The 16,602-nt window shown below is 40.4% G+C and overlaps 1 protein-coding gene across 1 annotated transcript in view; it reads left to right on the forward strand.

The window, feature by feature from the left end:
• The window catches only part of si:dkey-12j5.1 (probable assembly chaperone of rpl4), a 53,459-nt gene that overhangs the window by 22,729 nt on the left and 14,128 nt on the right, over window positions 1–16,602 (forward strand). The window contains exon 9 of the mRNA XM_038269480.1: window positions 556–609. Within this exon, the coding sequence (XP_038125408.1) occupies window positions 556–609 (54 nt within the window). The remainder of the gene's footprint in view (window positions 1–555; window positions 610–16,602) is intronic.

The raw sequence follows: 16,602 nt of genomic DNA on the forward strand, positions 1-16,602 counted from the left end.
CAGACTTCGCTCCAACAAAGGTCAGCTAACATTTGGCTCCTTGTAGACCTCAAACTGCCTCTTCAGAACACTACAGAGAGGAAGTCACGCTAACACTCTGAACGTAGGCGGGGAGATACGGACAGCGTGTCAAGTTGATCTTTACATTTATTCTGTCCTTTTTTTTCTGTCTGGGGTGAAGGGAGGGTAAATTATCAGTTAAAAAGATTAAAAGGGCCATCAGAGACAGTGGCTGTAGTGATTATCGACCGTGCAATAAGAACTCATGAGTGTGTGTATTGACTGCCGTGTCTGTTGTCTTGTTTGGTATTGATGACATTGTGAATGCGGATGCTGACCCCTTAGATGCTTATCAGAGCCTCTGATCACTGTCATTGATCGAGCTGCCTGGAGGATGCACAACAATGCCGACCACAACAATGTTGCTCGTCTCTGTAGATTTATTTACAGCAATGGCTCAGAATACTTTCTATTAATGCATGAAAAATATTTTGTTTTTATTGAAGTATTAATTTTTTTTAGATTTCTGTCTTATCTCTTTGAATCTCTTTTTAGATGGCTGTGGATGTATTGGAAGGTCTCCTGGAGGAAGATGATGAAGTTGTTCAGGTAAGCAGTATACATGTTTAGTGAAAGAAATTGTAAAATATGTTTAAAGTAAGTTGTAAATTATGTGTGCAGCACTGAGTGATCCATTTTTCCAAACTCCTCACCCCCAGCTACAAAATTTTTTTAGAATCTTCTAAATATGTTTTGATCCAGCCTCCTTCTTACTGCTGTTTTATTTATTTATTTTTTTTTTTTTACAAAGTCCATGTTTAAATCCCAGCCTTTATTTAACATTTCTACTGCAAGTACCTTGGGAGTTGTTGTAATTAATTTAGGAAACTGGCAAACACTTCATTATTAAACAGTGAGTTTTAGGGTTAAAATGTGGGGGAAAAAACCCTGAAATCACATCCATGATTTCTCCCTAAAGATGACTGTTCTGACAAAGTTATTTCTAATTTGTTTTACAAATTTGTTTTACAAATTAGCAAATTAGAAATTAAATTTACAGAAGGGATTAGTTCTGTAAATGTAACAGAATTAGCCCTAAAAGGTCTTTTTATCTGCTTTACCTGGACAGACTTTTAACAGTCATCCTAAAAAAAAAAAAAAAAAAAAAAGATACCGGTAAGTTAAAATACATACAAAATAACACTCATATACATAAGGTAAAAACATAAAGAACTGCTGGCATCATTTTGCATTTGTTTTCTTTATTTTCTAGCTTTTCTGACTGTTATTCTGCTTTTGTTTGGCTACCTAACTCCAACCTAGTACTCATTCAGGCCTAAAAAAAGACTCTCAAACTCAGAAGATGAACAGCTTGGTTGCCAAATAGGCAGTTTTAAATGGATAGTGATGGAATTTGTTGCCAGCAGGCTGTTACTGACACATTTTTGGCATTTGTTTGCTTTACTGCATTTCTATCCAACAATTTCTGGGTGTAGGTGTACTGTGAATATACTAAAATATGCATCACAACAAACAACGCCACCTTAAGAAATGTATGTCCAGATGTACTTTCCTGCATAGTAGAAAATAATTCTGCTCCTGAATTTAAATCCATACCTTTTTCCATAATTAAAGCTACAGTGTGTAATTTTCAGCGACATCTAACGTCCAGACTGCAGACTGCAGCAAAATGAACGTCTCCCCCCCACCGCTTCTCCCCCCCAACAGTACGGCAAGCGTTAGGGGACAAAATGTCTTCCACGACGTCGGAATCACCTACCTTCTCAAGTGATGAGGTTTGTTTACATAGATAATTTTACAGATAGTATTTCATTAGTCTGTGTAGGGTATAGATTTCATGTAGACTTTAGATAATAAATATACCCGTTATTTTTTCTACATCGTTGTGACGTTTTGGTGAGCTGCTTTGCATGGTGATATAAACAGACGAAGGAATTGTAGTCATTAGTTTAACAGCAAGATTGTGTTCGCTGGAAGAATATATATTCCCCGTTTACAGAGTCCAAGTCTTGTTTGTGGCACGGGGGTTACAAGGCGAGGAAGAGGGCGAGGGCAGAGAGGCCGGGGTGGGCGTGCAGCTAGGGCCAGGCGAGGGAGGGGAGCCAGCGGGGTGAGAGCAGAGGAAGAAAGGCTTGAAGATCTCCAAAGGAGCCGGAGAGAAGTAACCGAGGTATATATCCAGAAAATTATTTTACAGAAAATTACTGAATCATTACCTGTGAAACGTCAGGGACGTTGCTGAATAAGTATACTGGAGAGTAACAGCATCATCACGCAGCATGTTATTGTTTTAGACAGGTCTGAGCATTCTGTACTCCAAAAACTGCAGTGATATTAGACAATTGTGTGTGTAGGATTAATTACCTGTCCAAGAGAAAACTGGCAACTTGAGCGTCACTTTGAAAACCTTTTTCCTCCATCAGTGACTTCCATCGTGTAAATGCCGTGCCAATGTTGATCCGTGTTTTTTGTTGTTTCTTGTCACGCTTGCGTTTATTCTCGTCGTGTTTCCGCTTCTTAGATGACGGGGGTTCGGTGCCCGCCGCTTTTCGTTGTGATACAGAGTAGGCATGATCCTCCATTCGTCTGATGTTTGGCCACACAGTGCCAAACAGTTTGCAAAGTCACTCGCGCCTGCCGCCTTGTTCACCTTTCTTGTTACTGAGGCGCAGTATACCTGCTTCTTCTTCTTCTTTGGTTTCAGGCAGACTAAACGCTTCTCAGGCATAATACTGCCATCTACTGTTCAGTACCGTCTCAGTTAATCTCTCTCAACTTGCCGTAGTTATTTTCGAGCGTAATGGGTGATCTCGCAATCGCTAGTTTGTTGCCTCTGCGCTTGCCGTAGCGCAAAGATGTCAGCCTCCATGGCTGCGAGACCCGCTCCTATGTAATTATAAATAACGAATTCTAAGGCAACGCAAATATTATGGTTAAATGGCTGAGCTCATAGGTGATGATAAATAACATAGTTATGTATAATATATTAAATTTCTGACTTTATATCCCTGTAATTATTACACACTGTAGCTTTAACTAACCAGGTCTCTTTTAAGGCAAAACATATAGAGGACAAGATTAGGACAGGAGCAGGAAATGTAATGACTAAAACCACTTGCCATGAAACATTTAAAAACTAAGATTGTTTGTCAGAAGGCACTAAATTAAGTTGCCCTATGTAAAGCTTTGAAATTACATACCAGAGGGTAAATACACAAATTTAAGTCAGTAAAGCTAAATTTTCCCTCTTTAAGCTGGTTTTCATTTAATTAAGGGCTGCTTAATTTCCAATGGTCCTAGTCAGCTTGTAAGACAAATGCTCTTGTAACATTAACATATATTTTCTAACAATCATGTTTTTCACTTATTTTGTAAACTTGGATTAAACTATGTATCCTTACCACTAACTAGCTTCTGCATTCTGTGCAGAATAGAAGGTGTTAGTCTTCAGGTTGGGACAGCTAAGCAGGTCTGACTTGCTCAATAAAAAAATAAAATAAAGTCTGTCTAGTTCACACTTGTTTTTGATTGTTTACTTCTATTTTGTGCCTTTGCAAATTGTAAATTGATAATTTTGCATTGTTTGTGGACAGTTCAACAATGAAAAACGTATAAAAATGGATCGTGAAAAGAACCAAAGTGGAATTTCAAATACTGTTTATATGTCCATACTTCAGAAAAACTATCATTGGTACTAATGATGATCAGCAAGCACACAGACATAGCGATGAAGGGTCCAGTTGAACCAGCCAGCTCTGCCATGACTGCACAGCATAGAAAATGATCCATAGTATCATGTATATTATAACAAAAAGAGCATAGTTTGTTGTGAACTAAGTACTCAGTTCAGCTATGCATAATTCACAAAAATCAAATGATCTGCTTTGTTTGTTAGTGTATGCTTATGAATATGTATGACTGCGGTGCATTTGGTTTATGACTGGGATAAAGTAGCAGAATACGGTGTTTAGTAGTGATAAAGTAGCAGACTAGAGTGTTTATGAGTGGTAAAGATCCACGAAAAGGAATACAATAAAAAAAGAATATGTAACAGATTCAAGCTGGTTAAAGTTTTTAGGATGATAAGTCTTATAATTTCCAGTTCAAGCCTCTTTGGCTACGTTCACACTACAGCCTTGTCGCTCAATTCAATTAATTTTTTTTATGAAATCCGATTCTTTTGTGTGGTCATTCACATTTCCAAAAAATGCAACTTGTATGTGATCTACAGTGTGAACTGCATTGTCTCACATGCTCAGTAGAGGAAGCAATGACGTCACAAGCAAGCAGGCTCTGTGTTTACTGAAGTAAACACGGATTGTTGTGCTGGAGCGCTTCTTTCAATCTTTCATTTCTTTACCAACCTTAGCCAGTGCAGTAATAAAACAATCTTTTCAAGAAGGCTGAAAATAAAGTCTGGTCTCCGCATTATCGTCCACCATGGTTGTTGTTTTTCTAACTGCTTCTGCTTCTTGCTACCCTTACAAGACGATTGTTCTTGAGTATTAATGACGTTCAGGTCGAATGAATGTGAGCTGGCCGTTCAGACACAGGTCGCATTGGAAAAGATCAGATACGTATCGTATTCAGCACCACATAGCCAAGTAGCCTGGGTCGCATTGGATAAAATTGGATCTGTGTTGTTCATACTGTAATAAAAAGATCAGATACAAGTCGCAGGTGGGCAAAAATATCAGATTTGGGTCACTTCAGGCTGCTGTGTGAACTTAGCCTTTCTTAGTATCAGTCATGTATAATCAGAATCATATTTTAGCTGAAAGTTGTGTAGCTGGACAACTTCCCATGTCAGATTAAAGTTTTTTCCAGCTGGATGAAATATTCCTCAGAATCAACGTCTTAATCTGTTCAGGGGGTTTTTCTCCAGTGAGGTGTTTATAAAGGCTAACAAATCACCCTGAAACATGTTTCTTCGCATCTCCCTCACTTTTTACAATTAGCCTAACCATCTGTTTTCAGCACTTGTAATCTCCGTCTGAAATCAGGTCATCATGTCTACAAGATAAAGAAACGACACTTTGTTTTTTTTTCCCTTCTTGCTTCTTAGGAATGTTTGTTTGGAGGAAAATCCTGCTGTTGCAATTCCTAATTCCTCACTTTTGTTTTACCATTTGCCTGTACTATTGTTGCTGCTTTGGGTATTGATATATGTGACTTTTTTAAAATTTGCACAAATTGTTTTACATATTATGTTTATATACTAGGGGTGTAAATCACACGATTCAGTATCGATTTCCTGACCTTTTCGATACTCGAGAATACGTCACAATACGATTCGATGCGATTAATTTTTTTAAATTTTTTTTTTTTTTTACCTTACAGGCTAGACAATGTTTCAAATTTGAAATAAATCAATGAAAGCTGTAATATCGTTATGCATTTTATTTGAGAAACAACCGCAAATAACAGAAGTAGAAAAGTTGCACTCCACCTATTCCTGTTAAAACCTTATTCACTGAAAAGTCATAATACCCCAGTGTTATAGATTCTGAAAGGCCTTCCATCAAACTGTACAAAATCAGTGCAATGAGTGCAATTCAATACCTCGGCTCCAGACGTCCCCGCCTCCTCTGCAGATGCTCCGCTGCACCTCCCCCAAATTGTAGCTGACCGCAGACAGGAGGCCGGTTTGTTTTGTTTTTATGACCGAAATTGCGGAAAACAACTTGTTTGAGCGCTGGAAGAGCGAGGTGCGCAGGAACGCTGGGACCTTTTTTCCACCTGGATCTCCGCTCTTTTTGGAGCTCATGTCCCTCTGTCATCGGACTAAACTCGCCCCCAATTCCTCACCGCCTCGGCCGTATCTAGACCCACAGTGTGTAGCACAGACCAGGCTTCAATAATGAGCATAAATCTAAAATGTCTGTGTCAAGCTCACTGCAACAAACTGCTGTAAGAGTATAACCAGGAAGCGAGGTAGAAGGGCAAAATAGGTTTAGCGCCACCGTAGGAAAAAGAAATACATGAATCGATACTCTTGAGGACGTATCGATGCATCGGATCGTCGGCTGTTGGATCGATGCATCGATACAAAATGATTATTATTTACACCCCTACATGGAACCACTGGGGAATCCCCCATGGAACCACCCATGGAACAATCCATGGAACCACCCATGGAGCCACCGGGGAACCACACATGGAACCACTGGTGAACCCCCCCATGGAACCACTTGAGAACCACCCATGGAACAATCCATGGAACCACCCATGGAGCCACCGGGAACCACACATGGAATCACTGGCAAACCCCACCATGGAACCACTGGGGAACCCCCCATGGAATCAATAAAGGGAACCAACAATGGAACCACCGGGGAACCACCCATGGAACCACTGGGGAACCCCCCATGGAATCATCGGGAAACCACCAATGGAACCACCGGGGAACCACCCATGGATTTATTGGGGAACCACCAAAGGAATGATCGTGGAACCCCCCATTGGAATCATTGGGGAACCACCAATGCAACCACCGGGGAACCCCCCCATGGAATCATCAGGGAACCACCAATGGAACCACTGGGAACCACTAATGCAACCACTGGGGAACCCCCATGGAATCATCAGAGAACTACCAATGGAACCACTGGGGAACCCCCATGGAATCATCAGGGAACCAACAATGGAACCACTGGGGAACCCCCCATGGAATCATCAGGGAACCACCAATGCAACCACTGTGGAACCCCCTATGGAATCATCAGGGAACCACCGGGAAACCACTGGGAACCCCCCATGGAAACACTAGGGAAACCCCCCATGGAATCATTGGGGAACCACTGGGGAACCCCCCATGGAATCATCAGGGTACGCCCCATTGAATCATCATGGAACCATCAATGGAACCACCAGGGAACCACAGAGAAACCCCCCATGGAATCCTCAGGGAACCACTGGGGAATCCCCCATGGAATCATCAGGGTACCACCAATGGAACCACTGGGGAACCACCAATGCAACCACTGGGGAACCCCCTATGGAATCATCAGGGAACCACCAATGGAACCACCGGGAAACCACTGGGGAATCCCCCATGGAATCATCAGGGTACCCCCCATTGAATCGTCAGGGAACCACCAATGGAACCACCGGGAAACCACTGGGAAACCCCCATGGAATCATTGGGGAACCCCTCATTGAACCACAGGGGAACCCCTCATGGAACCACTGGGGAACGCCTCATGAAACCACCCATGGAACCACCCATGGAACTAGGGGTGTAAATCACACCCATCATGGGGGATTCGATTCAGTATCGATTTCCTGACCCAACGATTCGATTATTTTCGATACTCAAGAATACACCACGATACGTTTCGATTCGATTAATTGGTTCTTTTTTTTTACTTTACAGACTAGACAATGTTTCAAATTTGAAATAAATCAATAAAAGCTGTAATATCGTTATGCATTTTATTTGAGAAACAACCGCAAATAACAGAAGTAGAAAAGTTGCACTCCACCTATTCCTGTTAAAACCTCATTCACTGAAAAGTCATAATACCCCTACACAAGAAGGTGCGCAAGAACGCTGGGACCTTTTTTCCACCTGGATCGCCGCTCTTTTTGGCCCTCATGTCCCTCCGTCATCGGACTAAACTCGCCCCCATTTCCTCACCGCCTCGGCCGTATCTAGAACCACAGTGTGTAGCGCAGACCACGCTTCAATATTGAGCATAAACAAAAATGTCTGTGACTGCAACAAACTGCTGTAAGAGTATACCCAGGAAGTAAGGTAGGAGGGCAAAATAGGTTTAGCGCCATCGCAGCACTGGAGGGAGAATTACGTCCAGGGGCAAATGGATAAAAATAGACCGGAGGAAAAAAAAATATACATGACTCGATACTCTTGAGGACGTATTCGATGCATCGGATCGTCTGCTGTTGGATCGATGCAGCGATACAAAACGATTATTATTTACACCCCTATTATAAAGCAGAACTTGGAAACAAAAAGCTTGACAGAAGTTTTCTATCTAAGAAACCAGTTGATTGCATCGACTCATTGACTCGAAGTCAATCCCTCACACTAAGCATGCTTGTAGCGACTATGGAGAGGAAAAATTCCCTTTTAACAGGAAGATACCTGTAGCAGAACCAGGCTCAGTATGAGCAGCCATCTGCCGACGCTGACTGGTGTTCAAAGAGATAGAAGCAGACATACAGAAAGAAGCAAAGATACAAAAGGCAACTGTAAACCAGCTCCACAGACGGCCCCATTCAAGAAACACACAGCCAGGCAGACGAGCTCCGAGCCCGCTACATGTCAGAGGATAAAGTGAGCACATACAGTTACAATCAGGTAAACAGGACTACACTGAAAAACAAAAAAAACTCCAACATCCATAGCAAAGCAGTTGATGGCAGCGTCTCCAGGATGGTGTCAAACCCAAACATTACCAGACCAAATGAAGCTACTGTGAGAAAATACAGAGATTGCATAGCGTTAGAGATTGAAATAAGAAATTCTGCAGCGTGGGAGAATAGAAAAAGAATGAAGCAGAATTATGAAAAAAGAGGTCCCTATGTCCTCCAGCAACCTCACACATAGCAGCAGTCAAATGAATGTACTTTTAATGATCCAACATAAAATATATGCGAAATTGTACTATCAGATCAGTTAAACCTTAAAAAAACACTTTTGAGATTCTAGACATAAAATTGGTAATAACTGGTAATAACTATTTTAAATCTGAGAAGTCTGACTTTACCTTGTCTGCCTAAAATTTGAAGCACAGCACTTATCAAAATTCTCCATTAAGTTTTTCTTGTTACCTAGTATTTAAGTGTAGCTTGCTATGTTATTACCATGTTATTAGATAGTCATTGATGTACTGTAAAAGAAAGTGTTACCACTCAGCAAGCAAGTGGTGACTTCTGAAAGGTACCACTTCCTTTTAACAAGAAGAGACATATTAACTGTGCTATTCGCTAGGTTTCCCTGGGTGTCCTTCAAAGAAAGCCTATGTCCTAATAGTTTTTCACATCAATCCTGTATGAATAAAATGCTTTTCTTAAATTGAAAAGAAGATGTTATCCAGTCAGGGCTTTGGGTAGATTTAAAGATTTCCTCTTTGGGAAAACAGAAAACAGCCCCACTTACCCTCACTTCAAGAACTTTAACTATAAATTCCAGGTTGTAAAAGACTCTGATAACTTGCATTCATCTCTTCTGATGGTTCAGCAAGCTTGTTGCGGAAGGAAATACGCCTGTGTGTATTTTACCGCTTGTCAATCCAAAGGATTAAAATAGCCATTTTTATCACTCTTTCTGCAGACTGCAGTCTCATTGTTGTGATACAGTGCCCACAGCTGGATCAAACTACCTTATAGACTTTTATAGCTTTAGAGGAGAAGGAGAAAGGCTCAGTTCCTTCAGCTAAGGTGTTGTTTGTCTGAAAGTATTAAAATTAATATTTGTATTGCAAGCTCTAAAGATATTACTCTCATGAATTTCAGTAAGTATTCATGACTAAATCTTTTCAGAGAGACATTCACTGCAGTTTATTACAAAGTTTGCTGCTTCGTGATTATGTGGTCTGAGATTTAGGTTTTGGTATGTTTCTTTTGTTTATTGCAGTTCAGTAAAATACTTTCATAATTTTAACAACACTTTTATTGATGAATACACCCATTGCAAACAAGGCTTCTGTGTTTACAAAAGGGCTGAAAAACTCCTTTGTGCCAAGTGCAATGCCATTTTTTAAACCGTTACTGTCAGTGATTTTTGTACTGTTGTTGGATGATTAATGTGTGCTTGTTTTTGTGTGTGGAGGGGGTTCTTTCTTTTGATGACCTGCCTGTGCAACAAGTTTCCTATTAGAGGCCATAAAACTTATTTAACTTGAACCTTTAAGTCTCAGCCTTGGGTTTTAGTCTAAAGAGTAAATATTCTTGCTTACAGGGGCTTTTGTTTTTGTTTGGTTTTTTAGCAATCACTATAGTTTTTTATTGGGATTAAGCTGTGGAGAATTGGTCACCAGTGCAGCAATGACCTACAGGCGATTCGGCTTCCCGTTTGGGAATCCTTTCGGAATCTGGAAACTCCACCCCTTGCGTAGCGGGTTGCACATTTCAGCATAGCTGTCTGTGATATCTCAGCTTTATATATTAGCAGGAACGCTAACCTGAAATAGGCTGGTGAGAACCCTGATATTGTACATGCAAAGCACCACATGAATGCCGTTTTGCTTTTAATTCAACCATCTGGTTAAATTAGGGGAGTGTTGGCCTACTGGGTTAGAGCATTGCGCTTGTGCTCTGAGAAGGTTGCAAGTACCCACTTTGATCCCCACAGCCTCCACTCTGGGTTCCTGAGCTAAACCCTCAACCCCACACTGCTCCCCGGGTGCCACACAATGGTAGGCCACTGCTCCCCAAAGGGGATGGGTCAAAATGCATAGCGTAATTTTCCCGTTTTGGGAAAATGAAGGGATTTACGTGACATTACATTTATTTAATGGTTACCAATGGTGGGCTGCAAGGTGGTGAGGTTTGTAGCTATTGCCCTACAGTAACGAGGTCCTGGGTTTGAATCCTTGCCCAGGGTCTTTCACGATTCCCAGCTGCTCTTTCTGTATGGAGTTTGCATGTTCTCCCCATGCATGCTTCTGTTCTCTATGGATATGGCACCAATACTAACCACAGGGAGGAGGGTTAAAAACCAATAGACACAATTCAACTGAGGCAGAAATAGATGTGTTGGTGAGTTAGTTGAAGAGTCAGATAAATGTGTTTGGTAGCTTTATTAGTGGCATGACAAAAAGAAGGAAAATTCATGAATGGCAACTGATCATATTAACAAGAACATTCGAGACAGCAGTCGGTATTGCCGTTTGAGCTGGCTGTTATCTCAGCTTTATGGATAATTTCAATGAACTATTTTGTTCCAAAGAGTTATTTGATAGCTGATCATGTTTTACACCTGTCTGGGAATTCACACTGGTAAGAGCCAGTTGCCAGGAACCACAGAGTGGTTAAAAACTGTAGTTATTTAATAAAATAAAAAATAACAAAAGGGAAAAAATCTGGGTAAATGGCACACTGTGGTATTGAGGTTTCAATACAGATAAAATTGTTTGGTTATATCTAGACGTTTCCTCTCTATAGATACAGGGATGAACTCAGATTGTTAACTAAACATGGATGGCGGAGGGCTGGTGGGTCGCTTTCTCCAATATTGGACCCTGTTCTGCACATTGATATAAGAGCATCATCTAGGGCACAGGTGTTAAACTGGTTCCAGAAAGGGCCATGTGGCTGCACGTTTTCTTTCCAACCAAGCAATAGCACACCGGACTCCATTCATCTCATCAAGTCATCATGTCAGGACTGGACTCACTTGATGAGATGAATGGAGTCTGGTGTGCTATTGCTTGGTTGGAAAGAAAACCTGCAGCCACACGGCCCTTTCTGGAACCACTTTGACACCCCTGATCTAGGGAATCTAATCCGCTCATATGCAAGTCATGATCATGGACTAGGACAACTTGGTAATCTCTGAAAAGGCGTTCCCTCCTAATTTTTCCATTTACAAGGTCCTCCAGAAGACCCGACCGATCCAACACACCATTTGCATGGGTGTCGCAATGGCATTTAAATATTTACAGCAATCAGTGTGAATACCTCAACCCTCATTACATATATTAGTCTTTGGGACTCATCATGTTGATCTTCTGGAAGAGGGATGTTATGGTAAGAAAACAATCAGATGTTTTGCGGACTTTGATTTAGAATTCAAAATAGCTTTTGAATGGTTACCCGGACAATTTCGTTATCACTTATGCTCTGCAACCTATTGATCCAAATTTTTGTGAAAAAAAAAATAAAAAATCATCAAATTGTATAAAGATTAAGATCCAGAAGATTCAAAGATAGTTTAAGGGTATTTAAGTGAAGGCAGTGCATCAGTTTTTTTTTGTTTTCCCATAGAAAATAAAGTCCAGAAGGAAACGACTTGACTGAGCAAAATATAGAACTTTTCGAAATTCTTCCGATACTATACGACTCTTTCCTGGCTAAAGATGAAGTGCTGAATGTATCAAAGGAAAAATAAAGCCAGAGAATAATGCTGCAATTTGGAGTAATTTTTGTCTGAAAAATTGCGTCTCAGGTGAAGGCCCTGGGTATTTTGGAGGGATACAAAAGCATGACCCAATCATATTTGTTACTGCTCAAAAGGATGGTGGAAAAGGAACAGCCTGTTAAAAAGCATCCAGCTCTGAGGTCTCATTTGGCTTTATATGAAAAATCATTCAAACTTTGAACTTCAGAGGATCAATGGAAGAGAAGTGGTACCAGCCAACAGCAGGGGGAAAATTACACTAAAACATTAATCTTTTAGTTAATTTATTTACAAGCAATTGTTGTTTTGTTATTATTATTATTTACAAAAGATATATATTATTGCAGTTACTAATCTCTGAAAATAAGATTAGAAATTGTAAAAAATAATTAGGTCTAGACATGAGGTTCATACCATTAAGCTGGAGGGAAAATTAAAGCTGAAATGTAAAACATGGTTTAATTGATTTTATTGAAAAAACAGTGGCTAATATTAATGCTTTTGCTACTAAAATATCTCACCTTATGATTATTGTAGCCGTAGGAGGGTGAAAAAATACAAATGTGATGACAGTCCCTCTTGGATTAATTCCACTGATTTTTAACCCCTTGTGTATTTAAGGTTAGATTTGAAATGTTTAATAACTCCCAATAGTTGACATAAAATTTATTAGCTACAATCCCAGAGGGCCAAAGGCTGTTTATTGAAAACCAGGAAATGTAGGCTTGTTGCAATACTTAATGTAATGTATGTGTGCAGTGTGGCATCTAGCAGACTGCACACAGGCAAAGTTGGAATTGATCCTATTTTACTGGTTGCAGTAAATATCCAGAAATAACTCCAACAGAAGAAGGAACATTCACAGCATCCTGTTTTTTGAAATACTATAGTTAAGACGACTATATTAACTTAAAAACGTATTTATACTACACTTTTAGTTTCACTGGGTGTGGAAGCAGCACACACGCCACGATGCAGCTCTGCCAATTTTAGTCAGCCATAGTGGTTTCATCCAGTGGTGTGGCACAATCCTGAAAACCCCCCAGACACCTCGGGGTGCTGGCCCCTTCTCTAAAATACATTCCTCTTCTATTTTTGCAGATTGTTTAGACTGGAAGTAAGTTGGTGAAAAGCAAAGTCAATTCAGTGTTTACAAGAAAACTACAGACTACGAATCGCATTTTCTGGATTTCTATATGGCAAAATATTCTGTTTATAAAATTAATCGAAATCTATAATACATATGGCTATTGAGTGAATAAATAACAAAAAAATATATATTTAAATTCACTATCCCATGATAGATTCAAAGAAAAAAAAATTAGGTGATTAGATAAAACCAGCCACACAAGAGGCTGGGAGTAGTAGATCAATAAATACCTTGCTGGTTTGTTGTACTACTGTTGTGTGATGATGTTATGCTCATATGATTTAAATCCAACTTCGCTGGGTGGCTCAGCTCTGAAAACGCTCCTGATGTAATACTGTGCCTTAATGCTCCACTGCAGCAACAAATGAGTCCGGTATTTACATGTATATTTATATATATATGTATATCAGTTACTGGGCTGCATATATTGACGTAGGAAATCAAAACCTAATGATTGAACATCAAATCCAAATATATAATACACAAATACAGCTTCTATGCGCTCAGTTCACCCACCTGGACCAAAGACAAAAAGCAAAAAAGTTTTAACCGTTTGTTTATGTGAACAACATTTAAAGATTGGCTACTATTGGTGACACGGATATCACATGGCACATGCATACCTATATCAGAGGCATTGGAAACAGTCAAGAAGACAGTGACCTAAACAACAGGACTGATTTCACTCTGGACCAGATCTGCACCCTACTGGACCTTTGTCTTTCCACAACCTATTTCAAGTTCGTGGATAATGCCAGAAGCATGGTTGTGCCATGGGATCTCCCATGTCACCAATTGTAGCCAACCTTTACATGGAAGAAATGGAAAAGAGAGCTTTGGACACTTTCAATGGAACACCACCAAGTCACTGGTTTAGATATGTGGATGACATATTTGCCAAAATCCAGCTGAAAGCATTGGAAGCTTTCATAAGACACATCAACTCGGTTGATCAGAAAATCTAATTCACCAGAGAGGATACCAACGACAAAAAGCTACCTTTTCTAAACTGTTTGGTGAGCATGGAAGGAGATGGTAACCTCAACATTGAAGTGTATAGGAAATCCACTTACACAGACCAATATCAACTTTTTGAACTTAACAACCGCTGGAACACAAACTTTCAGTAATCAGAATGTTACAACATGGGGCAGAGCATGTCCCTACTAAAATAGAAGGGAAGCACAAAGAACAGAAACACATTAAAGATTCTCTTCAAACCTGTTTTTACCCAAACTTGGCGTTTGTCAAATCAGCAAGGAAATCCAAAAAGACATGCAGCAGAACATAACGGAAAAACGCAAAAACATTGCCATCCTCTATATTGTTGGAGTCTCTGAAAAACTTAAGAGGATTATCTCCAAACACAAAATCCCAGTACATATCAAACCAAACAAGACCCTTAAACAGAGATTAGTGCATCCTAAAGACAAAACCCCCAGACCAAATACGAGCTGAGTAGTGTATGCAGTTCAATGCAGTGAGGAAATCTCTGATCTTTATATTGAAGAAACCAAACAACTTCTCCACTGACTCATTGCCCAACATAGAAGAGAGACCTCATCGGGACAAGACTTGGCAGTACATCTACACCTAATGAACAAATGACATTCTTTTGAGGACCAGAATGTTCACCTTTTAAACATAGCGGACAGGTGGTTTGAGAGGGGCATGAAGAAAGCCATCTAATGTTAAGAAAGAAAAACCAACCTTTAACAGAGGGGTTGGACTCAGATTTCAGCTTTCAAAAACCTACAATGTAGCGATAGAGTTGATTCCTTCCCGCTATCATTGCAACCCCCATCCCCACACAGGGGAACAGAACACCTTGCCTGTTCATCCAGGCCAACAATTCCCTCAAACGACCCCCCTTTCAGAGGCTTAGACAGGTATTGGCTATTGCAGGTTAACAAAGAGCCCAAATGACTGCCCATTCCTAAGGCGTGAATCCATTCATCTGATCTTCAATTTGAATGTGTTTTGAGCCAAAACAAGGTTTTTTTTTTTGGTCCACTCTATAGAGCCTCAAACTCAACACTATTTCTGACATTTTGAATTGAAAAAGCTTCCTGGATGGGAAGCAAAACATCTTCAAACTTGGAAACAAAGTCCAGTGGATTATCTTTTAACTTTTTTGGAATGACTACGACCTGGATGACTGAGAATCTTCACCAGCCTATCTGCACATAATCATTCCTGTGGGCATTGCACTGCAGCAGAGCCAAGTGGCGCGTAAATAATGTATGTTGGGAGGGCGCTGATGTTCCCCGCACAGTGTAGCAGGACTTGGTGTAAATTGTAGATTAAAAGATGATGGGTTGACTGACATCAATGACCTCATTTCCTTACATAAACTAACAAATGTAGTTTTTAACAGTATTCCTGTCAGCATACTATCTTATAAAGATCACTAGTGCCAAAACAATAAATACAATTTGGAACATTTTACGGAGGTACACCTGGTTTGGATGTCATACACTTTGTGCAGGTTTTAGAGCCTGCCTGCTATCTGCCAGCTTTAACACAGCTGATTCTGATGATTGCAGTTCAGCTAAAGCTTGATAATCAGCAATCAATGAAAATCAGCTGTGCTAAAGCAGGGAAACCTATAAAACCTGCTGGACGAGTGGCCCTTGAGCACCGACTTTGGGCATGCCTTGTTTAGTATATACCTTTTTGTCCTTTTGCCACATGGTTTTGTTTTTAGCATCTTCCTTTACTCCAGATAACCTAAACATTTATTTGAGTTTTTTTTTAAAGATGCAGTGAGTGATGATCTAGATTTCAGGTGTGCCAAATTCTAACCAAGACTGTAAGCGCTCATACATTGGACTTGGCACTAAGCCTATTCCATGGTGGCATAAATAGCTGTACTCTCAGTGATTCAGTCAGAAGAATGTGCCAATCTGCTCTAAAAATCCCCTGTCAGTAACAGAAAATCGGGGTTTGTCACTTAGTGTTACACAGAAGAGCACTCTCTCTCTTTTTCTTTTTTCCCCCCACTCTCCCCCCTCAGGCTCAGCCTCCCACACAAACCCCTCCACAGACAGATTGAGAGCAGCCATCAGGGGGCTGAACTTTTAAACTCACTACTGAGACACTCAATTTGAGCGGGCCTACAGCATGCCACACAAACAATAACTAGTCCAAGTGGTCAGTTTTCTTTTTCTGTTCGTTTCACAGTCGCCTGGCAAAAATGACATGCAATGAATAACGGAGACATAGTTAAACGCACAGGCTTCCTCTCTTCCTTGCCGGTGTCCCTTCCTCCTCTGTGCACTTGGGTTCTGCGTCTGCACGCTTGCGCTCGTGCATCTCAAAGCTTGGAACCCTACTTGCATAGCAT

The sequence above is a fragment of the Cyprinodon tularosa genome, unplaced genomic scaffold (genome assembly GCF_016077235.1).
Source record: "Cyprinodon tularosa strain WSP-4 unplaced genomic scaffold, ASM1607723v1 ctg73, whole genome shotgun sequence".
Classification (NCBI taxonomy): Eukaryota; Metazoa; Chordata; class Actinopteri; order Cyprinodontiformes; family Cyprinodontidae; genus Cyprinodon; species Cyprinodon tularosa.